This window comes from Aulonocara sp. 'chitande type north' Nkhata Bay, linkage group LG23, assembly GCF_057382095.1.
Source record: "Aulonocara sp. 'chitande type north' Nkhata Bay isolate Kocher_YH1m ecotype deep benthic linkage group LG23, A_spYH_male_GT1.1, whole genome shotgun sequence".
Taxonomy (NCBI): Eukaryota; Metazoa; Chordata; class Actinopteri; order Cichliformes; family Cichlidae; genus Aulonocara; species Aulonocara sp. 'chitande type north' Nkhata Bay.
Window position 1 is genome coordinate 12,407,278 of NC_141365.1, and position 26,646 is coordinate 12,433,923.

Consider the following 26,646-nt stretch of genomic DNA (forward strand, 5'->3'; position numbering starts at 1 on the left):
TTATTTCTTGAATTTGCTGCATTAGGGTGGCCATACTTACTGAAACCAAACGCTATTTAAATCAAAAACATCTTAACAGGTCAAATTACATGCTAATATAGGACCCCTTCTTTGATATAAACTTCACATTTCTTGCACCCATTGAATTTGTGAATATTTAAAAAGTTTATGCTTGAATTTCTTTGTAAGATGTCCGAATAGCCTCCCACAACTGCTGTTTGGATGTGAACTGCCTCATAGATCTTTTTCTTGAGGATGCTCCACAGGTTCTTAATAAGGGTAAGGTCAGGGGAAGATGGGGGCCACAGCATTAGTTTTTCTCCCATAGCAGCCAATGGCACCGAGGTATTCTTTCCAGCATGAGATGGTGCATTGTCATGCATGAAGATAATTTTGCTACAGAATGCACACTTCCTTTTGTACCATAAATAAAGTGTTCAGTCAGAAACTCTATATAATTGACCATTTTTACACCTTCCAGGACCCAAAAGGGGCCTAGCAGCTCTCTCCCCGTGATTCCAGCCCAGAACATGACTCCCCCACCTCCTTGCTGATGTTGCACTCAAGTTGGGACATGGTTGCCATCCGCTACTCATCAGTGAACAAGACTGTTTGAAAATTAATCTTGATGCATTTCTGGGCCCACTGCAACTGCTTCTGCTTGTGGGTATTGGTTAGGGATGGCTGAATGGCAGGTTTATGCACAACTGCAAGCCTCTGAAGGATCTTACACCGCGACTCCAGAGACACCATCAGCTTCAAATACACTATAAAGTCTAATTAGTTCCCAGAACTAGTAATGTTTACTTAAGATAACTATGTTAGAACAACTTATTCATTGCAAGTATACAGTACCAAGAATAATTTGACTGACTGTGTCATACTAATTGTTTACCCACTGATTGAAATTTCAAGTTCTACTAAATTAAAAATCAATTTGTGGTAACTTAATGTGATTAAAAAACAGTTTTATTATCCTTGAAATGTCTAGTACAACGCTTATACTAATGTTATACTGTATGCAAGTATGATTCAAAAATAATAATTAACAACACTTCCTGTAATGGTATTAAAATCAGCCCAACTTTTATTTTCAAATGCAAAAAAGTATATCAGCAAACATACTGGACTCTGCTGAACAACAAACAATTACATTGCCATCATTGTAATAATATTACAATGAAAAAAAGTCTCAGATTTAGTTATTCTGAATCCAAGTTTAGGCTTTCCACAACTTTGTTTTGCAAGTTACATTACTTATATAATCAGTATAAATGTATTTATTGTCTTTGGATCAAACAAAACATTTGTTTTGCGTTCAAACACAGAAGCTTGGTATGTTGTAATATTTTAAGGATTGCTTGGTTCCAGGCCTGGTATTACTGCCTGAATGACTGTCATGGATTTAGGTGTTCCACATGCAAGTGCAGAAGAAAGTCTTTAACATTGTCCCAACTACCCTTAGGTACAGTGGCAGTGGATGTGGATTAGAGATGTAATGGCCTTAAAAGTGCAGGTGACCATCCTCACTGACCATACTATCTGTGACGGAGGACTCATCTGTCCTGGTGGTCCACAAGCAAACAATCATATTTTTTAGAAAACCAACTTATTTCCTTTCTTAACAATTTTTTTTCCTGCATTTGCTATAGAACAGACCTCAATTTAGACAATCTCAGGCTCCCTCCCCACCGGAAAGGTGACACTCAATGTCCCACTTGTCAGTCTGGATAGCCCTGACCACCGACACACAATAATGTCATGAAAACAAGTTTTTTAAAAAGGGATATGCAAACATGGACAATAATTTTTCATTGTGATGATCTGCAGAAGCAAATTTCCCTGTTCAAAAACTTGCAGACTTCACTATATACAGTGTAGACAATGTGGACCCTCTAAACTAAGTTTGTGAGATATAATCTTTTAAGAAATTCAGACCAAACTGTTGTCGTATTTACTTACACAGCATGTCTTATAGAATTGACTGGCGTGAACAGCAACAACATAGAGCAGTCATATCTCAAGTCTAATAACAGAAGAGAGGAAAGGATCAGTAAAGAAACAACTTCCCAAACCAAAGCACAAATGAAACAATAAGTAAAACAGGTTGATCTAAAATATGATTAAAGTTCAGCCTGATTAATATAAATGCCACTGACAATTACTTATATATTGGAAAATCAAAATACTATAATCAATATAATGTTATACTCATAAGACCAAACATTTTAGTGCATAATCACCTGTCACTGCCATTTAAAACCCTAAATTGAAGTATCTCATATGCATGTGTGTTAATTACTTCAAGCTGTCCTGCTTACATTCAGAAGTATTAGGTGTTTATTCTCTGCCCCTGTGTTTTCTATTTGTATATGTGTATCTATGCCTGTGGTGCTTACATCACTGCTGCAATACCCGTGCACAGGATTTAGTGAGCTCCATTGTCAGAAACAGAAAAATCTGTCACAGGGTACCCATCTTTCAGCCCCGTTTAAAACATCCGTCTCTCTTACCGTTTACTACCAAAAGCAGATCACCCACAGAACTTTACCATAGCACTGGTGTACTATATGATTATGAAATCATGCTATTTTAATTACATGGTTACCTGACCCTTAAAATAAGGTAAAATGTGTTAAAAGTATAGTTTTTGTTTTTCTTCCTAAAGATGCTTATTAAAGCTTTTATTTCTTATAATTGCAAGTCCTTATTCGCTTGTCTACAACATCACTGGTCATGTAGAATTGAACTCATTTTTCTTTAAAGAATTTTTAACTGCTGTCTTGCAAACTTCAAAGGAAAGACGAAATACTTGTGGAACAGTCACTAAGGGATCATTGTGTTGTGTTCATCCATGTGTCCAGTTTTTGTATTGCTTTTTGTTTTTTGGTTCATGCATTAGGTGGGTTGCTCAGTTTTGTTTTACTAAATGTTTGAGCTCATACACGTGTTTTAAACAAGTCGTATGTACATTTAACTCGGTACTACTTGGACTCAATGGGTATTTATGTATTATCATCTGGCTCGCCTTTTTCCTAGGACCAGTCCTGTATTTGCATTTGGGCCCTTTTTTCTGAAACGCCATCTACGCTTGATAATCCACATAATGACAGGTAAACACACCTGTCGGGCTTAAGATCACAAGCACACGTTTGTATTATGACTTCAAGTAGCTGTATTCCTCAAAGTTAAAGTGTACTTTACGATGTCAGTCTTAGTTTTACTGTTTTTTAGCTAACTTTATTTTTACTTTGATTTGGGTTTTTTTCACTGTTGTATTCACTGTTGTATATATATATCTATATATGTATATATATAGATATATATATATATATATGTAGAGAGAGAGAGATAGATATAGATATATATACATATATATCTATATATATGTGCCACATATATGTGGCACTTTTTTCAAATGTAATTTTCTCATAAAATCAATTAAACAAACACAAATATATACAGGCAAGTGGCGTGCCGGCACAGCAGTGCAGGAAAAAACGCAATGCAAATTCATCTCCAACTGGTTAGAGAAGTGTTTGTGCTGCTCAAGGACATTTAGTCCACTGCATTGAAATGGAGCTGTGACCCTCTGAGGTGATCAGGCTGAGTCCATTGTCTGATTATATTAACAGTAAACTTAAGTAATGAGATTGATAACCTTTTTAAAAAGGCACACAAATGCAACAGACTACCTAAATAACTAATAAAACAACGAATCAAATACGGTGATAAATGTGTGGACTACTGGGGATAAAAAGGCGAGAAAGAAGAAACAGTTCTCCTGTGCGTCCTTTCACATTATCCAAGCATATGTTAAGCTTAACACTGCATGTACTCCCACTCATTTAAGCTCATATTCTAGCTAAGAGTTATTTTTATTAGTGGTTATTCCAATTTCTAAACTGCAGGATTCCAAAAATCTGAGGATTTATTATAGTTTTTATAGTCAGTGATATTAAGGGAGGTCAATGATTGCCTTTTTTGTCTGCTTTATTTCTGATTTCTTTCCAAATGAAAACAAGAAGTTGGAGATGAAATATGAAATGTCTTTAAATGTTTTATTACTGAAGGACAAACTGAAGCATGGAGTGAGCATAACAGGAAGAACACGTGTGTGTTTACAAATAAAATAATGACTTTATTGATACCACAGCCCTGAGTCATCACGCTGCATTCATGTCTTGTGGGAAAAATCATTATTTCACAGTTGAAAGCTACAAGGAGGGGAATTTCATCGGACCCATGAAGGTGCCATGATTGTAGTTTTTCTGGACTCTTTGTCCAAAACTGACCTGAAATCTGATTCTCAGAGCATATTAGTTCCCACAAGAAGTGAATGTAGCACTGTTGTAACCAATCACAGAGAGGAAAAGGACACAGCAGAAACATGACCAATCAGTAGGCGTTTCACTTTTATGGGGTGTAGCCTAGTTGATGATTTTGTGGTAGGGGTTGAGGGGGAGGGAGGAGGTGAAAGCTCTGATGTCGGTGATGAGCGTGGTGTCCTGAAGAGATGGCGACGAGGTCGGCACAAATGTCAGCTCGCTCACTTCACCGTAGGCCGAGGACGAGGTAGCAGAATCTGGGCTGCAGGTGGTGCTCTGATCACCTTCCTCCACGCCGAAGCCGACCACCTGAGTGCAGACAGGAACAGGAAGGAAAATAAAGAGTGTGACTTTAACAACTCAACTTTACTGAAACAGCTTGTTTCTTACAAACGCAGCTCAGAGAGAAATACTGCTTCCTGTTTACTCACATGCACGCTGAGCTTCCTGCTGCTGTTGTTTCTGTGCTCCAGGAACCAGGAGACCAGCTCCTGTTGGGTGAACGTCTTCAGAACCTCAATCTGCAACGCAAACCACAGTCGGTCATCAACTGGGACCAGAACCAGCAACACAGCCTCTCAGCATCAAATTCCCGGGACAAACTCGCAATAGATCCATCCATCCCTTTCCTTTCTCCAGTTCAGAGTTTCAGGGAAGGAGGAGCCCATCCCAGCTGTAAGAGTGAGTGGTCGGTAGGCCATTCACCAGCACTGGCACGGTCACTGGCTGGTTTGGTTAAACCTGAGCCTGTAGAACGTGCTGAGAGAAAACTTCATAGCATGACTTCTGGTAAGATTCACATTCATCCATCTCAACTTAGCTGGGATAGGCTCCACCTCCACTGCAACCCTGAATTACATAAACAGAAAAGAGACTAGGTGGATGGATGGGTGGATGTTGGTAAAGTAACATGCAGATGCAGAAACATGAGCGTCACCTCCTTGTTGAGCCGGTCGAAGACGTACTGCTGCGTGACCACCTCGAACCAGTTGCGGTCCACCTCCTCCCCCAGGTGTGCGTCCTCGCACTCCTTCAGCTTGATGAGCGCCGTCACCTGAGTCCCAAAGGCCTCGTCGCTCAGACCCGACAGACACTCACCGAAACTCACCAGGAACTCCTCGATCTTTGCCTCGACGAACTCGGAGCTGTGAGGAGGACCAATAGAAGCATTAAACTGGCTCACCTGAAAACCTCAGCTAAATTCACACAGGTATCCTCACCTGAATTTTGTGGCTTGAGTTTCCACGGTGACGGAGAATCCAAGCACACCCGACGTGTTCCTGCAGGTGGGGTACACCTGGTACCTGGAAGTTGGAGGTCAGCAAGTTAAAAACTCAGTGATGATGTGGGGAGTTCTGCGTTTTAGCGCCCCCTGCTGTTTCTTTGAATGTAAAAGCAGCTCACACTCCAGTCTGTGTGACACAGATATGAACACGTGATCGTTTGTTATTAAAGGTTTCTGATTTTATTCAGCTGACGTTAAGGTGGGATCTCCTTTCCTGTTGGCTCAGGGTGGAGAGTTGTTCGCTGATGGAGGTTCTCATTATCAGTGATTGTGTTGCTATGGAAACCTGTTTCAGGAAACCTGCTTTATCAACATGATGATTATTATTATTAACCTTTATTTAACCAGGAAAAGTCCCATTGAGATTAAAAACCTCTTTTTCAAGGGAGTCCTGGCCAAGACGCGACAACATGTTGAAATTACAAAGCTACATACATATTATAAATAACAATTACATTTTAAAAACATTTTTCTCTGGCTCTCTCAATCTGGACTTAAAAGCATTTAATGAAATAAGATCTGCTATCTTCCAGTCTTTTTGCATCATGTTCCATGTGAAAGGGGCAGCATAAGTAAAAGCCCTCTTTCCCAGTTCAGTTCTTGCAAATGGAACATTGAGCAAAAAAAGATCGCTTGAACGCAGGCTGTAAGAAACAGTACTCCTCCGTGTGAGCAGATCGCAAATGTAGGTGGGCATTTGTCCAAGCAGGGGCTTATAAATAAAGATGCACCAGTGAACAAACCTCCTGGAGGACAACGAAGGCCATCCCACTCGAGCGTACAGATCACAACAATGGGTCAAGGCCCATTGATGCTGTGGTTTGAATCAGTGTGACAGTTAACCGGAAGAACACTCACCCCAGCGTCTCCTTCGTCCTCAGGAAGTCGAAGCAGGGCTCCTCCATGTGCATCTGTGAACACACACATAAACTTCAAACAGGAAGCTGTAACGAGTTCACTTCCTGTAGTTTCAGTCAGAATACGTACCAGTGAACAGGTGTTAGCTTGATAAAATTAATGTGTATGAGGTGTGATCTAAAAGCTTCATCACTTCACCCAGATTTAAAAACCCCACTTGCTTAAACCTGGATGATCTTTCCTTGAAGGCGGTCTCCTCTGAACCTTTTAAATATCTTCCTGTTAGTCCTGTGCTGACCGCCCCTTCCTCACCAGAGCAGAGGCTCGTGTTTGCTCTGCGAACGTGTTTGAGGTCAAATCACAGGGTGAGTGGTCAGAGCAGGTGTACAGGGAGACGACCTTAGAGGGGTGATCGTCCATCTTTACATTGGCTACAGGTTCTTATGGGCGGAGTCACAGAACTTTGTGAACCTGAACGATCTGGATTTATTCATTTTGCTTCTAAATGTTAAAATTGTGTTCAGTGTTTGAGGCGACACTCACCACCATCAGCTCCATGAGAGCGTGCTCTCTGAGTTTCTTCAACCCGGACTGCAACACACACACACACACACACACACACACACACACACACACACACACACACACACACACACACACACACACACACACACACACACACACACACACACACACACACAGAATTAAAGCCCAGCAGGAAGCAGCTGGTTGTGATTGAAGGTGATACTATCAGGAGACCGCTGCTGGCTTCATGCCCCAAATTAAAATAGAGGATGCTGTAAAGCAACTTGTGGCGCTGTGATGTCCCCGATACTCGCACTAAGGCATTTTACTGAAATAAAACCACAAAAATATAAAAAATAGAATTATATCTGTTGTCTTGAGCTCTTCTATCAAAACCAGGATGAACATCATGAAATTTCAACCCGTTCTCACTCCCAAAGCGTAACATTTTACGCTAGGTGACAAATCGTCACCATATTACGTTTTCGGCTACCCACCACGTTCCTAAATGACGACCTCGGAAAAAGAGGAAATATGAGAACTGTAAATTTCCAGAGCGTTCTCACTCCCGAGGCGTAACATGTCGACGTTTTGTCACGTCCCGCGGCGTTCCTGAGGAACGCGAAAGGAGACCTTCGGCGTTCTTATGGTACGCGGCGGGTTATTGCTGGAATCCAGTGCAATGACGCTCCCGCGGTAGTAGACGTTCCAGCCCTGTATTCCAGCCCTAAACCTAACCTTATCCCTAGCCCTGACCATAACCTTATTCCTGACCTTATCCAGGACTTTAATGATGTTAAATAGCGTGTTTCTAAGCGATTTGAAGAAAAAGAGCGAACATGTGTAGGTTCAGTCCAGACGGTTTTGTTCATTCTGGACGAGCTTGAGAGTGCCCCCTATTGGACAAAGCGGGAATCAGCAGTTCTGTGGTGTGTTTTTTGTTTTTTTACCTGGTAGTAGACGGTGACCTCAGAGTTGGCGTCTCCTTTGTTGAGAGATTTCACTTTGCAGAGATGATGTTTCAGCGGCAGCTCCACCACCCGGAACAGCACGGGGACGTCTGCAGGCAGCGGCTGGAACTGCAGCTTCCTGCACACAGGTTGGTGTGACATCAGAGCAGAAAGCTGAACTCTTCCCTGAATCTGTAAAACCTCGCTGACGTCATTTAGAGGACTGAAGATGTCTCTGTGAACTGATGAACAGCAGCAGATACTCACTCAGTGAAGTAGCGCAGAAACTCTTTGGACTCCTGTGGGAGGAAATGACATCATCAGTGAGCTCAGACCTTCAACCTGAACTAAATATTCTTCTACTTGATTCTGATCTGCACATCGGTGGCGTTTCAACACACCTCGATCTTTGTAACCTGTTGCGGTTGAAGACACAATCAGGACTTAGAGAAGCAGAGATTCTAGAGTTTAAAAAAAAATAAACTTCCTAGAGAAAACAGCATTTTCTGTACTTCCTGTTTCTTCTTCTTGTATAGCAGCGCTGCTGTGGAGGTTTTATCTGTTATGATGCATATTGTTTAGGAGGAACTCAGTCCCAGGATACACGCTGACAGACTTTACCTTTAACCTTAGCTCTGTGTGCGTCTATGTGAACCATGTTTATACATACTTGTGAGGACCAAAAATTGGAATGCTACTATACTTGTGGGGACCAACAGCCCTTTTGAGGACAAAATGCCCTTTCCCCACGAGTTTGAAGGCATTTTTGAGACTCCAAATGTGGTTTTAGTGTCAGAGTTACAGTTAGGTTATGGTTAAATTTAGGTTTAGGCTGAGGATTAGTCATTCATTTTTTATGGTTAGGGTAACCGGCTAGGGAAAGTATTATGTCAATTAGGCTACGTTCACACTGCAGGCGAAAGCGCATCAAATCCGATTTTTTTGACCCTATGCGACCCATATCCGATCATGAGATGACAGTGTGAACGGCACAAATCCGATATTTTCAAATCCGATCTGGCTCACTTTCGTATGTGGTACTGATACATATCCGATGTTTTAGAAAGCGACTGCTGTTTGAATGGTGAAGTCGCATTAAATCCGTCTTTTACGTCACTGACACAAGACAGACGCCAATTATCAGCGCCGGAGAAGCGCCGGAGAAGACATCGCGAACGCTTCCTGGCCATCCCGTGTAGATGTCAGTGAAACTGTTGGGAAGACAACGTTGGAGAAACGTGAACATTTTATTTGTACTGTATAATCTGCAGATTCTGACAGAAATCACCAACTATCCTTTGAAGCACCGCTCCTCTAAAACAGCAATAAGGATAATTATTAGGTTATCTACATTATTATGTAAATAACAAAATAACTTAAAGCAAAAATTGGGAAACGTGAAGTCCGAAGTCTTTATATTAAGGGCCATCTGTCAAACAATACTGTTTGCTCTGGGTCTAAACAGAGCGCGTTGTGTGTGACGTCTTCTTTTGCGCATGCGGGCCGCTTTGAGCGTTCACACTTGAGAGCGTTTGCAGTCGCATTTTATTTGTAGTGTGAACAAGCAGACAAAAAAAATCGGATTTGATCAAAAAATCGGAATTGAGCATTAAGACCTGCAGTGTGAACGTAGCCTTAGATGTCCTCACTATATGAAAACAAGTCTGTGTGTTTGTGTGTCTCACCCCACTAGTGAAGTTTCCCTGCACCAGCCCCTCAGCATAAAGCTCCGCCTTCAGCCCTCTGACGAAGGTCATGAGGTCGTCGACAGTGAGACCTTTTGAGACTGCGCGATACTTCTGGATGACGGACCAGCGGCAGTGCTCGAGGATCAGCAGACGGATGTCTCTGCAGAGGAAACACCACACTGATCACATCCACCTACAGCTTCGCTTTAGACGGAGTCTCTCTCCGGAAATGCTCAGTTTGGGAGCCGATACTGATCAAACCCTCAGAAATACAGAGGAAATACACACAGTTACAGCAAGACTGCAGACAACACCCCGAGGCTTTCATTATTATATCTGGAGACTTTAATCATGCCACACTGGATTCTACTCTGGCTGCTTTTCACCAGTTTGTGAATTGTCCCACACGGAGCAACAGGACAATTGACCTACTGTATGCCAATGTGAGAGATGCATACAGAGCCACCCCCTTCCCCCCACTAGGGAAGTCAGACCACAACCTGGTTTACCTACAGCCACAATACACACCCCTCGTCCAAAGGCAGCCGGTCACAACACGCTCCATCAGGAGATGGACCCCAGAAAAGGAGGATGCTCTGAGAGACTGCTATGACACCACAGACTGGGATGTGCTTCTGAGCCCACATGGTGAGGACATAGAGGGGGCGACACACTGTCTGACAGACTATCTCAACTTTTGTGTGGACACGGTCGCCCCTGCTAAGACGGTACGGTGTTATCCTAATAACAAACTGTGGGTAAAACAGGAAGTCAAGGCTGTCCTCAACAGGAAGAAGAAGGCTTTCAGGAGCAAAGTGAAGGAGGAGATGAAAGCAGCACAGCGGGAGGTGAAAAGCTACAGCATGCCCAGGACTCACTACAGTCCGCATACAAGGTGGATGTCGGAGTGGAGGATGCCATCCTGTACCTCCTACACAGAGCCCACTCACACCTGGATGGGGGAAAAGGCATGGTCAGGATCCTGTTTCTTGACTTTTCCAGTGCCTTTAATACCATCCGGCCCTGTCTGCTCCAGGAGAAACTGGACAGGATGCAGGTGGACCCCTGCCTGGTCGCTTGGATCTCCGACTACCTCATTGACAGACCACAGTATGTCAGGCTGAAGGACATCACGTCTGACACTGTGGTCAGCAGCGCAGGAGCACCACAGGGAACTGTGCTGTCCCCTCTTCTCTTCACCCTGTACACCTCTGAGTTCTGCTATAACTCTGAATTATGCCATATTCAGAAGTTTGCAGACGACACAGCCATCATGGGGTGTATCTGGGATGATCAGGAAGAGGAGTACAGAAGTCTGGTGAGGAACTTTGTCACATGGAGTCACACAAACCACCTGCAACTCAACACCTCGAAGACCAAGGAACTGGTTGTGGACCTCGGGAGGTCCAGAGCAGGTCCACTGCCGGTTCAGATAGAGGGAGAGGAGGTGGTCAACAAGTACAAGTACCTCGGGCTGTGGGTGGACAACAAACTGGACTGGTCATGCAACACAGAGCACCTGTATAAAAAAGCCCAAAGCCGACTGTATTTCCTCAGGAGGCTGAGGTCTTTTAACATCTGCAGGAAGCTCCTGAGGATGTTTTACCAGTCCGTGGTTGCTGGAGTACTTTTCTATGCTGTGGTGTGCTGGGGGAGCAGCACAGCAAAGAAGGACTCATCCAGGCTGGAAAAACTGATCAGGAAGGCTGACTCTGTGGTCGGCATGAAGCTGGACACTCTGGTGACAGTGGCAGAGAAAAGGACACTAAAAAAAACTGCTGGACATTATGGACAATGCTGGGCATCCTCTGCACACGGCCATAGTCTGTTCAGTGACAGGTTGCTTCTCCCAAAGACAAGAACCAACAGACTTAAAAACTCCTTTGTCCCACACGCCATCAGACTGTTTAACTCCTCTCTGGAGGGGAGAGGGAGGGGAAACAGGAGGACAAAGGAGGGGGGAACAACTAAGCTGTAGTGCCTTTTCACTGTGAAATACTTTTTGTTAATAACCAACGGTGCAATAGACTTCAATACTTGAAATGTGCAATTCCCTTGTATTCTTATTCCTATTTATTCCTTTTGTATACTCTTTATTTATATATGTCTCTGTATTTATATGGTATTCTGCTCACATTCTGTAACTTTGGTGCTCTGTTGGTGCTGTGCTATTTGGAAACCGAATTTCCCAGAGGAATCCACCTGAGGGATTAATAAAGTTCTATCTTATCTTATCTTCTTAAATGTACGAGCCCACATACTGACATCAGTGAGCATGCTCTGACTGAGCACGGGGCAGAGAACATGAACACAGCTTGATGGAAATCACTGGGAATCGTTTATTTGATGGAAAAGTTTCTGATTAGCTTATTAAAATGTGACACGATTTGCTGTTAAAACAGAACAGAACTGGTTCAGGAGCAGCTGTGCCTCAGAAGGTCATCCACTAATCACTGGTTCAACCCCTCGCTCCTCTAGATACTGAACTCAAAAGGCCTGTGTGGACGTACTTGCCCAGCCTGTCCGGCTTGATGAGGATATTGAAGTAGGTCTTCTTCAGCTGCTCTGAGAACATGGTGAAGACGCTCGGCTCGGTGCTGAAGTCTGCCAGCTGATCCACGATCAGCTGTAGCAGCAGCTGGAAGGAAAACAAAGCAGCTGAAATGATGTTTAACACTCCGACTCGCAGATATCAAACCAACTTCATTATTGTGTGCTTTCATCTTTAACTAACAGATACCCTCACAGTCAAGTAGCATCGAACTACTCTCAGCAAAAGCCCACAACAAAAAAGCTGATGAGACCTGCATAGAGCACTCACCCATGTGTTTTGTAGAGACTTTTATCTTTTGGAGATTATTTTTTTCTCTGTGTTATTGTAGGTCTCTATACTACAATATAGAACGTGTTGAGGCGACTGTTGTTGTGATTAGGCACTGTATAAATAAAATTGAATTATCAGAGAGACCGGCACTCACAGTTCCTGAAGTTTGTGAGAATTCAGTGACACGAAGACGGTGGGATTTTATTTTATGGGGCAACCCTTCAGTAGTTTATCACATGTGACTGGTGATGATTGAAGTTTAAGTTAATTTAGAAAAAGCTTTAGTATAAATGCCTAAATAAGTACCTGCTCATCTGCAGGACACTTCCTGCAATCTTTGGTTTTCAGAATAAAGAAGATAAAAGCCGAGATGGAGACTGTCAGAGCTGCAAGTGCTGACTCTGCAGGTTCATGCAGAGCAGGAATAACCTTCATACCAAAATGTGTGTGTCTGAGTGTCTGTGTGTTTCCTCACAGGCAGTTTGTGGTTGAAGCCTTTCAGCCGGATCATCAGTCCGTGCTCTCCGGCCACCAGTTTGTACTCCAGCTGAGCCACGTCGGCCTCGTAGGCCGGCTCTGCCAGGTTATGAGCCAGGATGTTCACGAAGAGGTCGAAGAGAACCAGGCTGAGGAGGAGGAGAAGAGAGAGAGTTACCTTCATCATCATAATCATCATCGTGATCATCTCAGAATGTGAATGAACTGCTAGATCTGAATTCTCTACGTGTCCGTTTGAACCACGTCAGACCGAGCGCAACTCTCACTCTGAGCTGTGATCGCCACGCTCTGCTCACCTCTCTGTTCAGAACTCAGTGACTGCATCGACAGATTTAGAGACTTTAGTGAGGCTCAGCCCACTCTCCATCTGTGCCGCTCAAATTTAACAAATGCTGAATATGTAGCACACAAAGCTATGTTTGTGTCAGTCGCTGTTTCCAGGTAACACTGTGCTGCACTGCAGGTGGATCTAATATGTTCAGGTGTGTCGGTGGCTCTTACTTCTCTGGGCTCTTCTGGATCATCGGGGAGATCAGGTGGAAGCGAATGTAGGCTGAAATAAAAACACATCAGTGATTATTTATCCAAACAGATTCTGATACAGCTGACTGTTTCCAGCTGTTATTGTCTTGCTGATTCGTGTTTTGTGTAACTGTAGGTATAAATACAGTTTTTAATTGAGTTGACATCACACCGCATCACTCTTATTTGGATAAAGTGTAATGACATCAAGTGTCCACAAGACACTGCTGTTCCACCTGCTTCCTATCAGACATGTCCTGATAAAATTGAGCTTTAATGCCTGAGCAGTTTTCAGGTGGATAGTTTAAACTGGTCTGTCTGATTAAACCAGTATAGATCTTATTTATGGTTTAAACTTGGACTGAAACACTGACTGAAAGTTTTTACTCTGCAGGTCGTCATCTTTGTGCTCAGTGCCTGAAGATGCTGCAGACTCAGCAGAGGTCAGACTAGCACATTAACTCCTCTAACTCTGCCGCACTCGCTCACTGTCAGATACAGACTATAAATAAAGGTGGAAGCATTTCCTTAAACAGCAACCCTTTCTAATGTCCAGGAGGGGGCGACTCCTCTGGTTGTAAAAAGAAGTCTGTCTGGACAGAAGTCTATAAGGAAGTGACCCTCCTGCTCAGCTGCCTCTGAGCTCAGGAAAGTCTGTCCTGATAAGTTTCTGGTGTTAGGTCTAAATCACTAAAACACAAACTTCATTTTGGTCCCGTTAGAGTCGCAAAAGACCAGGCAGCAGGAGAGGATTCCGGGCGGGGCTAAACCGTGATGGCTTTTTTGTCTTACATGAAGGTAAACGTGAGATTATTTGGTTCTGAATTATTGGTTGGTCCAAACTTTGGTTTCCCTTTTCTGGTTCAGCTCCATCAGTAGACCTGGCCGGCCCAGCTCACCTTTGGGGATCTTGAACTTGTTGTCCTTCTTGTACCACAGACAGCCGCGCTCGCTGTTCACAATCCTCACAGGATACTCTGTGTCCGGACAGTCAGACGTTTTCAAGGTGAAATCCGTTGCTGCAGAAGCGACAAAAAACCCAGAAGATTGAGTTTATTGGTTGTCAGTAATGATGCTGTGATGACTGAAACACTGAAACGTACTGATGTACAGCTTTACGCTGTGATGTTACAGGATGTAGAAATTGGTTTTTTTTGTTATTTAAATTCTTAAATCCTGACTGATTTCAGATCTAAACTTCTCCGAAGGCTGGAAACTTGTTCCCGGCTTTGCTGTAGGAGTCTAAGATGCACATCTGAACTTTTCAGCCTTCAGCTGATCCTAAATCAGCTTGATGTGGACTCAGCCTGAGCTGCTATTCATCATCTGAAGCTGCCAAATGCGTTCACACTGACCGATGAATTTGTTCTCAGCAGGCAGGTGGAGTTCAGGGTTGAGTTCGAAGTCTCCAGCCCAGCGCTCAGCCCACTCCTCTGGGATATCTGACGAGACAAAACAAACACACCCACATTTAGCGACAAACAGGAAGCAGTCACAGGGTCAGACTGTCACCGCCGAGGACCCCCTGAAACTTTAAACTCTGCGCTAACTTCACACCACTTAATTCTGATTGGCTTGTCTGGTCACTTCCTGTTTCCTGTGAAGACTTTGCAGTAATGGCGATGATGAAGACATTTGTGAACAAAGAAGCAGGTTTAACGGCAGATTTCTTCAGTCATCTTTATTATGATGAAGAAACAGGAGTGCTGCAGTTTGCATGTTCCTCCTCTCACAGCCCAAACACAAGCATGTTTGGTTCACAGCCGAATCAGCTGTACATGAAAACATAAACAGCTGATTTGCATTTAGTGTAAATTACACTGGATCTGGCTTTTTTTAAATTTTGAGTTATCAGGCTGCTGTACGTTTATTATTACGTTATTTATTATTTTAAATTTGGAACATTTACACAAACAGGTAGGACTCAAAGTCGCCTTCACAGCTTTACTCTGTTTCAAAGCAGACATTTACTCCATAAATGATTTAAAATCGCATGTATCAGTAATGTCGACACAACAAATTTTGCAGCTTCATGCACACAAACGTTTTTTGTTATTTTGTTCAACTGTTTGCTGAAAAACTAAACTAAACAGTCGTTTTACCTCAGACCTCCACGTTCTCGAAGGTGAAGTTTGATGTTACTATAGTAGCGTATAAAAATGGTCTGTGTGAGTTAAGTGATGAAAATAATAAGCGCTTCATGCCCTCCCAACACGACGACCTCCCCCTGCCTCAGGGTCAGGGTTAGCTTTTAGCTACGCGCTCCTTGGTGCAGACTAACAGAGTAACTGTGCTGTGGTTAAAGCGTCGTACCCTCCACGCTGTAGCAGGTACCGAACCATTTCTCTTTGAGGAGGCAGCAGCCTTCGTTTTCCGGCGACAGCAGCAGCAGATTCGCTCTGTCGGGTTTCAGCAGGGACAGAGCGGCGTTGATCACCTGACAACACAAACAGTTCACTGAGAGCGTAAACTCTACACAGGACAGATTACTGCACTGATTCTGGATCAAGATCCGGATCACGGTGATGCTCACCTGGGGGTCGTACTCGAACATGAGCTGGTCTCCGGTCAGGAAGTCCTGTTTGGGAAACAGCTGCATGTTCTCGCAGATGTTCTCCACAAACTCGATGGGATCCGTCTGCCCAACACAATTGGAAGTGAGCGTTTCACAGAGAAAGACAGTAAAGAGTGAAGCTCATCATGAGGAGTTACACAACGCTTGGCTCTATCGTTTCTGTCCTACTCTGTCTCTGCTGTCCCTGACGAAGCGCCTTCTCCTCCTCTGAGTGTCTACCTTCAGCCTCTGCTCTCCTCCCTGAGCTCACATCACTTCAGCCTGACTGTGTGTCTGTGGTGCAATACCTCTACCTGTTCCTGGTAGTGGAACTCGTTGGCTTCGATCTTCTGAATTTCCTCATAGATCCTGAAAAATAAAGAAAGCAGAAACAGAGGATTTCATTCAGACAAAGAAAAAGAAATAAAAGCAGATAAAATAAAATAATCTCAGAGCTCGGTGACTTCGTCCCAGATTAACGCTTAAAAAGATTTTTTTCCTGGACGTCATTTTTCACAAAGTTTGATGACATCATAGCTTCCTCAACAAGTGTCTGGCTCCTCCCACCAGAAGTGCCATGTCCCCTCATCACATAACATCTGACTTCAGTGTGTGATAAGAACTCTGCCCTTCACTGAAGTTCTGTTTAAGCATCTTTTACAGAAGAAAATTAACAATAAATCGATCCAATTACGGTGCTTTTCATTACAGATGGGATTCTCTGATTGGATGTGGTACTGCAGACTGTGTGTCTGTTAGTGTTAGTTTATCTAATGAGTGTTAGTTAGATTAAAGCCGTTCCACAGTTTTATTCTCAGACTTCAAAATAATCCTTCCTTATGTTAAACTGGGTCTAGCCCTGCGGTTCATCCTGTCTGAAAAGTGATGCTTTAGCTCCTCCCACTCCAATACAACTTTCTTCTGATTGGACAGCTTCTGAAAGCCTGCAGAGGGGCTGGAGCTTGTTAGCACAACCCACTCATCTGGCCAGTGTGAAAGTTCTAAAAAACAAACTGAACCTGAACCTCCTCAGATCCATCTGAACACGCCAGAGTCTGAACCTGCAGCAGAAACTGTAGATCTTCTCTCATTTCTGAGCGTGCCGTGTCTGAAAGAAATCTGTGACACGGTGATGTCAGTTCACCGAGGTAACGAGCAATCTGAGCTGCTGGCTCACAGAGACTACTACACATACACTGACCTCGTTATTACTACGGTTTAATATGAACATCCAGCACTGCAACAGCAGATACAAAGGAGCAAAACATGTATGATGCCTGTATGGTGTATCGGAATGTGAGCATGTGCAGCTGAGTCTCTAAACTCTAAATAGACAACTTAGGTTAAGTGATGTGTAGAAGAAAGATCTCCTGTCCAGTGTGGGTGTGGTTTTCAGTGAGAGGATGCCTCTTCCTCACTAAATGCTGTAGCAACACGCCGCACGAGGACGAGGGAACAGTAAGTTCAAACTATCAGACGCTCATGGATCATTGCATGGATCATCTCAGCATGCTGCTCACAATGATACAGAAACTTACATGGAGATAAAAGAGGAACGACACAAACATGTTTTTAGATTTAAAGATGAGTGACGGTGGACGCTGAGTGGATGGTGTGCGGTGGCGTGATCATACATAAATACAATGTCAGCAACAACACACCTGATTTTCAACAGAAGAATGGTGTAATGGAGACATCTGCTGAGCTCTCACTTTTCAACCAAACGTGACAGATTTTAGCTTCTACATCTGAGCCAATCAGATGTCAATTAGAGCTCTAATCAACAGGAAGCTGCTCAGAGGGAAAACAGGAAGTCACAGCTGGAATTGGGCTAAATTCACACCTTTGGAACAGCTTGCAAAGATGACTTATAGTCTTTCAACAACAACATAAATCCTAAATAGAATTGTTTTTAAATGATGATGACCAGATTTGACCTAGAAAGCATTGTCTATGGACGTCTGCAGCTGAGATGGGAATTAGGTTTTTAAGCCTGACCTCTGCTGGGGGCCCAGAGTCTGCAGCATCTTCAGATACTGGAACACAAAGTGGACGACCTGCAGAGAGAACAGCAGCACGGTGAGGCCCCAAACCTAAGCTTTTACATCAGCAAACACATTTTTGTGTGTGTGTGAGCAGTAGGGCTGCCACAAGCGATTATTTTGATAGTCGACTAGTCACCGATTATTTTTGCGATTAGTCGACTAATCAGATCATCATCCATTGGACGTAAAACGTACAGCTTATTGCACCAGCAGCATCTGCTCTTATATAACTATCATTAGCTTACAGCTTTAAGTGTTTAAGGTCTGTGCTAACTAAAAATAAAGACAAGATGATAGTTTATTAAATTTTAATGAAATTTTCAGATTGTTTCGGTGAAGTTTAATAAACTCCTTGCTATCTAAAATATAACAGGACACTGGAGTAAATTCTGGAGCATCTCACACTTCTGATAATCAGCTGTCTGCTTGACGTTTATTCAGCTGTGTAAAAACTATAACTTTAATCTCAGCCAAACCGATTTACTCAGGAACAAATAAAATACTAAAAAAAAGCCAAACAATAACATTGTTAAGTTATCTAAGTGACTTATATATATTTAACCTGAGTAGCGAAAGACGGCGGTGGGTTTGAAAACGATCTGCCGGGAGTCCGGTGTTCTCACGGCTCTAGTTAGCCTTGCCCCCGGCTCGCTATCGAGCTAGTGGGTAACAGACGTCTCCGAAAACGTCGGAGCGCTTTTGAAAATATTTGGTGTCTTGATAAACTGAGCAGATATTTGAGGTTTACACAGCTACATTCTCGCCTGAAAATATGTTAAACGTTTATTTTGTAACCCAGAAAGAATAATAAGAGTAAAATTAAAACTAGCAAGCTGCCGCCATTGTTGGAAACTGAGCTGGGCTGCGCTATGAATTCTGGGACACAGTTTCTTCTTCTTCTTCGGGGTTTAACGGCAGCTGGCATCCTTGTACATGCAGTGCTGCCATCTTCTGTTTCAGTCCGTTATTACACTCTTAAATCCTACTACTTATTCCTGCGTCTTTTGGGATCTTACAAAGCTTCAAACGACGCGTCGACTATTAAATCAGTCGTCGACGATTTTGATAGTCGACGTAATCGTGACTAGTCGACTAATCGTGGCAGCCCTAGTGAGCATGTACTCATATCTTTGTGGCAACCAAAAATTAGAAGTTTAATATCTTTTAAGTTTTTTAAGTTTGAAGGCATTTTTGAGACTCAAAATGTGGTTTTAGTGTCAGGGTTACAGTTAGGTTATGGTTGTGGTTACGGTAAGGGGCTAGGGAAAGCAAGATATGAAAACCCAACATGTATGTATGTGTGTGTACCTGGTAGAAGTTCTGGTAGCCCTGATCAGTGAGAGTGATGGAGATGGAGAAGATTGAGTAGGTGGTGTTCTGGTCAAAGCCGGTCTCACTATTTCCTCCAAACAGAGCCAGAGCCCAGCATCTGCACACACACACACACACACACACACACACACACACACACTCATACTTATAAACACAGAACACACACACAGGGCAGTGCCTTCCTTCGTTCACACGTCTGTTTTCATGACTCACTTCTTCCTGAGCAGCGACAGGATGCTGCCCGTCCCTTCATGTCCGATGAGCCAGGAGATGTAATGAAGAGGCTTCACTCTGACACAGGAACACAAACAAACGTGTTCACACACTCAGCTGTGAACATTTCAAATGACCGAGCCGCAATCCACATACACACAAACATCAGACCGGACGTTCAACACTACAAGCTTTGTGTGACGGCGGTCTGCGATGATGTGAGGATAAAGCATTTAAGAGTTCAGTGATGTCAAAGCGAGTGAGTGGTCATCGTGTTTTCTGAGTATTTCCTGATTGAGAACACGTCTGAATTGGTCTATTTCCTGATGCACAAGGAAAACTTTCAGATTCATTCAGGAGAGTAAACAGCTTCAAACTGAGGATTCGTCTTACTGATGGTGACTATGATGTTAGACAACAGCCACGTGCACTAGCCAGGCTGCGTGTTACGATCAAAATGGTGATCAGTGATTGCTGTGCAATGAAATCTGAGTGCGAGCTGACTGAGACTCCTGCTCTTTAACTTGTGATACATCCCAGCCAGCTGCGCTGAACAGTCGAGGGTTAAAGGTCAGAAAGTGACTCACCTGTAATGCTTCCCCTGTGGCGGGACGGCCCAGCTGATGGTCAGAGCATGAACCTTCCTCACAGGCACCACTGCAACACACAAGCAGTCTTCATCAATCCCAATTTCTCATTGAAACATCATTACTATCAGAGTTTCAGGACGTCTCCATGGAAACAATGTGGGAGGAAACCGAATGGCTTCACTTCCTGGAACTCTGCTGTCAGGTGATGGAAGACTGGCCAGTCAGAGAGGGGAAGTGTTATCTAAGTGTTATAGTCTTATTGGCCCGAGAGATTGACATTAGTGATTACAGATTGATTCTGATAAACTGTATTGATCAGGCAGTGGGTCTCCTCCTGACTGTGAGGTGTTTAGATTTAGATTCAGATTTCTGCCTCTCTCAGTTTTACTAAGGACGACCTGATGCTGAGCCACAGGTGATAAACCAGGTGCTACAACAGGGACAGGAAACACACCTGGAAGCAGCAGGTGCTCATGCTCCATATTCATAACCAAAGGATTGCTGCTAATAATAACAACAACATGACATAAAAATCAATAATCAGTATGAGTCACCTCTGTAGAGTTTGTTAAAGGCCGGCGTGTCAAACGGTTGCTGCAGGTGAGAGAAGTCAGGTCGAGGTTCACCGCTGGAAACAAACACAGGCACGTTGACTTAATTTCCATTACTGATCCATCTGATCAGCACTCTGTCCAGTAATCAATATCAATAAATATCAAACCTCTTCACTTTAAACAGATCAGGTAAGAAGCTGATCAACAGGTTTAACTGATGAAAGAACTCATCATTTATTCATTTAAAGATTCTGATGATCACTGTTTATTAATTCTACACAGAACAAAGTTCAGGGTTTCTACAGCAACACGTGATTGGATGCAGACATGTGACATCACCTAAATATTTGTGTGTGTGTGTCTGTGTGTGTCTTACTTGTTGGGCACCCTGATGAAGATCTCCCTCACCCACTCCTCCAGCGTGTCCAGAGTCTCTGAAGAACACAAACACTGTGATCCAGCTGTTACAGAGCTCGTTTCTATCCGCAGTTTCAGTTTAAAGCTGAACTTTACTCTATAAATAAACAGCGTTCAGTCCAGTCTGTTGGCACTTTGTGTTTTTGCTGCTTTCTGTGACACATTAGGAATAAACAGGTGCAAGGCTGAACTCAGCTCATCAGCAGGACAAGTCCTGCCCACAGACTCAGAGTGAAAACACGTGACAGACCGGCATGGTGGCGGTTCTACTGTTACCTTTGGACTGAACAGTGAGTGTCATGTACTGAGCTGAGTAATATCTCCTCCAGAAGTCCCTGAGCCGCTCGTAGGAGTTGATCTGCTTCTCTCGGGGCTCGTGCTTTAATGTCTGAGCATTACCTGACAGGAACAAAACGACACCTGTTAAACACAAAAATCTGTCCACAACCAACAAGTGTGTGCAGGTCTGCCTGGGCAGGAAACACAATGCAGCAGGTGCAGCAAAAGAACTGAAAACAGACCGAGCAGATTACAGGCTATGAGCCCAAGCCCACTGATTTAGACATCTGTTAAAAACGTGCTACTACACCTTCATGAAACGTTCCCTGTTACTGAGCCCTGATCAGACTGAACCATCAAACAAAGCCAGTGGAGTCAGCTTGTGTGTGTGTGTGTGTGTGTGTGTTCTCACCCCAGCAGAACTTGCTCATCGGGTGTCCCGGTTTGGCCAGACTCCCAAACAGCATCTCCTTCCGGTGGGAGTCGGACGGCCTCGCCAGCTGAAACTCTGAGTATCAGAGGACAGGAAGTGACATCACAGAGGGAGATGTAAAGAGAGGGAGGAGAAGACCGCGAGAGGGCGCCGTAATGTATGGCAGATTTTAATATTTAAACATGTTTGGACTCACCGCTGTCGACAGCCTCCACCTCTCTGTCGACGGCGTCCTCGATCATCAGAGGACAGATGAAGAACTGAGCCCACCTGAAACGCAGACAGGACGTCAGAGCCACAGCTGGTGTGTCAGCTGAGACTGAGAAAGGCAGCAATATGTGTAGTTTAAATATTGTGTCCAACAGTTTGTCTGGTAGGAGAGCTCAGTGTGTTATAGGACAGTTTAAGCTCATGACACTAATGTGTGTGATTTTTACAACGACCAGGCGGCAAGAGTGTAACAGTTAAGCTGCTTTTCCTCCTTTTTGTAAACGGCGACCCTCTTCATTTGAAATGTTAACATTTGTCCCTGAATGTTAAGGAAATGTCTGCCAAGCAGAGGACATGGGAAACAAATAAGCTGACGACACTGCAAAAAAACAATTTTCAAGAAAGTAAAAAACCTTGGTTATGGACTTTTTTTCTATTCTATTCATATTCTTAACAAGCAAGTTTTGCATAAGAACATTAAGCTCAATCTAGAAAAAAATGTCTAGCTTTTTCTCAATAAGATATTTCAGCTCATTTCCAGCTTTATTTACCAGTTACAGGGTACACTGCAAACACAGCTTTGCTTGAAATAAGCCAAATATTCTTAAATCTGACAAAATTGTTTTGTTTTGACAAAAAAAAAAAATCTGCCAATGGGGAAAGCAAATGTTGCTCCTTAAAATTAGCAAATTAATCTAACCGTACTCTTTAAATAAGAAAAATAATCTTATTCTGGAAGAACGAGACAACTTTTCAATTTAAGAACTGTATTTGACAGCTGAGAGCGGCCGGCCTGGATTTGAGCAACCGCTGCTGGCAGATTTTTCTTCTCAAAACAACACAATTTTGTCAGATTTAAGAGTATTTGGCTTATTTCAAATAGAGCTGTTTTTGGCAGTGTACACACAGAGAAAGCAGAATGTGGGAACTTTTTAACAGTTTCTGATATTTCTGAACCACAAATACATGTCGGGAAACAGTGGGTATAACAGCTTCTCCATCCTCCAGATCGCTCGTGTCCTCAGCCGTCCGTCTGTCCGCTGCTCTAAAAACAGCCTCAGGACAATGTTACCTCACAGCGTCTGCAGTGAACAGCTGACCTCCCATCAGAGGTCCAGATGGCCCAAAGAGCTTCCGTCCGCTCGCAGCGAGGGCGCTGCCTTCACACGCCTGAAAGCTCACAGCGGATCCCACGAACAGCAGGTAACAGGAAACCCGAGGAGCTCACCTGTCGAGCGCATCTCTGAAATGCTTCCTCTGCACATCGAACTGAAAGATGGTCCGCTCGCAGTCTGTGGAGGCGTTGTCACTGCCGCCGTGCTTCTTCAGGAAGGCGTCGAAGCCGTTCTCCGCCGGGTATTTCTCACTGCCCATGAACACCACTGAGGGGGAGGAGGAGGAAGAAGCACAGAGCGGTCAGAGCATGTCTCTGCTGGCCAATCACAAGTTGCCAGCAGCTCCTGGCAACTTGTGACCCAATCCTGGGTTTAAACTACGTAATCGTCTGTAGGTCCAGCAGGTTAACGTGTTAACGTTCAGATGTTTGAGGCTCCTCACGGTGATGTCTGGATTATTTCAGGCTGCTGGTGAAAGCAGCTACGTGGGAAATACCACTTAAAAAGTCAGTGCCGCGTCACCACGCGTCAGAACAACCTGTAAGAGTCAGACTGTGCTGATTTGTGCACCCAGATGTTCCCTTTGCAGCAGGAAGTCTTTAGCTTTTTAAACATTTCTCATAGTGAGGACTTCCTGATGAGCTTTTGGAGGCTCGGATCGAAGCCACACAGGCTGAACTGACCACGTTTACAGCTTCTTTTTCCAGCAGTACTCATACAAGTGAAAAAAAGCATGTTTCTAATATTTTGGCAGCATTTTAATATTAAAGTTTCTCCAGTGATTTCAGTAAATTCATGTTATTTACTCATAACTTACAACAGGTACTGCTAACAGAGGCAAGTTTGCATTTGCATTTTAGCTTCTGAAATAAAGTCTCTTTGTGCTGCATCATCAGGATTCTCCTGAGGCGGTGAGGCGGGGTTTAGTGACACTGTTTAAGGGATAGCTGGAGCTGCACGATTCAACAATGAAAGCACGTGGAGGAAAGTGAGGACTTTGCAATCCCTTCTGAAAACATGGATGTTTAATTTGATTCCAGCTGTTGGCTGGACTCCTCCTTGTCTCATTGGCTGTGAGGGCCAACGCAGCTGTATTCATGTGAGTGAGGCGAGGTGTACGATTGCTTCGTGTTTGGTGTGAGCACACCGTGAGAGTGGGTAGATTTGGGTGGGTAGGTTTGACGCTGGAAACAGACACCTGATGATGACTGTTCATTGACTTTAACATCTCATTAATAAAGCTTTATTCTAATTAAAACCATGGATGATCGTTTGTAAGACAAGCTCAGGTGATGTTTGCGATGACGTTCACACTCACTGTGCTCCAGGAAGTGTGCGAGGCCGGGCAGCTCATCAGGGTCACTGAAACTCCCCACACCAATGCACAGAGCTGCTGCAGCCTGAAAACACATAAGGGTCACTGCCGGTGGATCTGTCACAGAGAGCTGACGTAGTTAAACTGTTTTTGTTCAGAGACACTCCAAGGAAGAGGATGAGCCTTCATCACCCATCCTCCACACACCCACCTGCTTCTCAGAGCTCTTCTTCTTCTTCACTGGGTTCTCCTCTTCCAGCTCTTCAAAGTCGCTGTCCTGCTCTTCCTCTGCTCTGTCCCCTTCTTCCTCCTCTGAGCCCTCACCTGAGTCCCCTTCATCTTCTTCCCCGCCCTCCTCCTCTTCCTGCTCTTCCTCCTGCTCTGCCGACTCTCCATCGCCTCCCTCCCCGTCGGCCCCACTGAAGTCGGAAATGAGGAGTGCTCGGAGGCCGTTGCTCAGCTCGATGTATCTGCAGGAGACCAGAAGAGTTTATACAGTGAACGCTCAAGTAACGTCACACCTGGATCTCAGGTAACAACTTTAAACACTGACGTTCCTGTCAGAGAGGCGTCAGACTAAACTGAGAGAAACAAAGTGCAAAGCCTGAAAGAAATGCAGAAACGAACACTAATTTTCTGAAATGAAAAATAAAATGAACCTTCAGGAGGACCTTACAAAAATAACAGCCTGGGGGGGGGGGGGGGCAAAACAAAGTATTTCTAACAGTTCACTGGCTGGAACACTTTTGTTTCAACCAATCACAGGTAGGAGTTCACTTGTGAAGCAAACACCTGAAATGTGAAATGGAGGTCTGTGGGGTTAAACTGTCAGTTGGACTCAGCAGTTTTCTGGTTGCATTTGAACCCTCATCATGGGTTGAATAAATGCTTGTGTCACTCACCTGTATCTCTTTGGGTCACTAGGTGATTTGACGATCTCTGGGTCTCCCTGGTCGTCTACAGTGGCTCTTTCCTCCCCGTCTCCAGCAGCCACCTGAGCCCTGGCGCCCTCTGGGGGCGGAGGCTCACCTTGGTCTGGCGCAGATGCTGGACTGGCAGCACCAGCACCACTCGATTTGCTGGTCTGAGGCATTTTGGAGAGTCCTCTACAGTGAGACACACACATTAACAAGTTATCAATGACTAATTCACTGGAAATAAATGTATCAGCGCTGACTGTGATAATCGGCATAAACTGGTCACTTTTCTTTAGGACAGCGTGGGAGAAACATGAATCCAGACTGTGCAGATTTTATTTAATCATGGATGTTATTGGAATCACTTCATACATAAAACTAAACTCCTAATTTACAGAAAGAATCAGCATCAAGTAGCCAATAATAAAATACTATATATAGATTAAATGAATGCCGAATTGAAGAACAACGCCTCCTGCTTTGAAAAGTACCTCGGGTTTTATTTCAGCAAGTAAGGGTTTTCGGTAAAAGGTAAATATCAGATTTTATGAGGGAATTTTGGTGACTCGGCATCGTCTCTCGCGAGAACAACGTTGAACGTTAACAAGGATTTAAATTGAGCGGAAGCTCATGTGAAATCCAGTTTATTTAACTGCTAGCTTCCCCGTTATGAAACTAGCGGAGGCACTAACGGGTTGACCGAGGCAGCAAACTCCATATAACCGCCGACGGCGTCTCCGCAAACACACCGAGCTCCGTGAGCTTCAGGTGGAGGCTCTGCCGGCTCGTTTCACAGCTAATAAATTCAATATACTTTAATCCTAGCGGTTAGCGGACTGCTAGCTACTCCAGATACTCGGAAGTAGCGTCAGCCAGCCGCCCGGGCTGGGTAGGTGGAGGCTGTGTGTCCGTCAGCTGGGAGCAGCTTCACTTGGACTCCAACATACGGACGATAGGAGCCGTTTTTACCTGCCAGGAGGAATAAAACACTCACCTTCGTCTTTGAAGCCGCCGAAGTTTAAGAGAAGTAGCCCGGTACTACCCAGCTGGTCAAAACAAGGCCTCTGATTGGCTGAGGTCACGTTAATCACAGAAGACTGGCCGTCTGATTGGTTGCCACTAATCGAGCTGTAAAGCTTGTGCGAGAAACATGCTGGGGAAGGGGGGACCGGTAGTAATATAATAATTAATAAA

The 26,646-nt window shown here is 44.0% G+C and overlaps 1 protein-coding gene across 2 annotated transcripts; it reads right to left on the reverse strand.

Annotated features, from left to right (window-relative positions):
• Positions 1-4,047: 4,047 nt before the first annotated feature.
• Positions 4,048-26,646, reverse strand: LOC147301325 (nardilysin-like). Of its 2 annotated transcripts, none has more exons than XM_086281639.1 (31): positions 26,447-26,646; positions 25,438-25,641; positions 24,747-25,005; positions 24,539-24,620; positions 23,334-23,487; positions 22,092-22,165; positions 21,875-21,970; positions 21,460-21,582; positions 21,143-21,200; positions 20,767-20,840; positions 20,210-20,279; positions 19,623-19,700; positions 19,386-19,506; positions 18,031-18,089; positions 16,341-16,401; positions 16,012-16,116; positions 15,792-15,915; positions 14,834-14,920; positions 14,378-14,497; positions 13,458-13,509; positions 12,934-13,084; positions 12,145-12,272; positions 9,632-9,794; positions 8,214-8,245; positions 7,947-8,085; positions 7,015-7,062; positions 6,472-6,524; positions 5,549-5,632; positions 5,266-5,473; positions 4,760-4,849; positions 4,048-4,637 (listed from the first exon to the last, which is right to left on the reverse strand). In XM_086281639.1, exons 2-31 carry the CDS (start codon positions 25,626-25,628, stop codon positions 4,431-4,433), a joined length of 3,291 nt encoding a protein of 1,096 aa, XP_086137765.1. In that variant the 5' UTR covers positions 25,629-25,641; positions 26,447-26,646; the 3' UTR covers positions 4,048-4,430. The 2 variants fall into 2 exon arrangements, with proteins under 2 accessions (XP_086137765.1, XP_086137767.1); XM_086281641.1 differs by having other exon boundaries at positions 16,347-16,401; positions 26,447-26,643.

Coding starts and splice junctions, on each gene's coding strand:
- LOC147301325 (XM_086281639.1), bottom strand. CDS start 25,628: ATGCCTCAGACCAGCAAATCGAGTGGTGCTGGTGCTGCCAGTCCAGCA. Junction 18,090..19,385: donor GCTACCAGAACTTCTACCAG/GTACACACACAT, acceptor TTCTCTCTGCAG/GTCGTCCACTTTGTGTTCCA. Junction 9,795..12,144: donor AAGCCGGACAGGCTGGGCAA/GTACGTCCACAC, acceptor TTTCCTCTGCAG/AGACATCCGTCTGCTGATCC.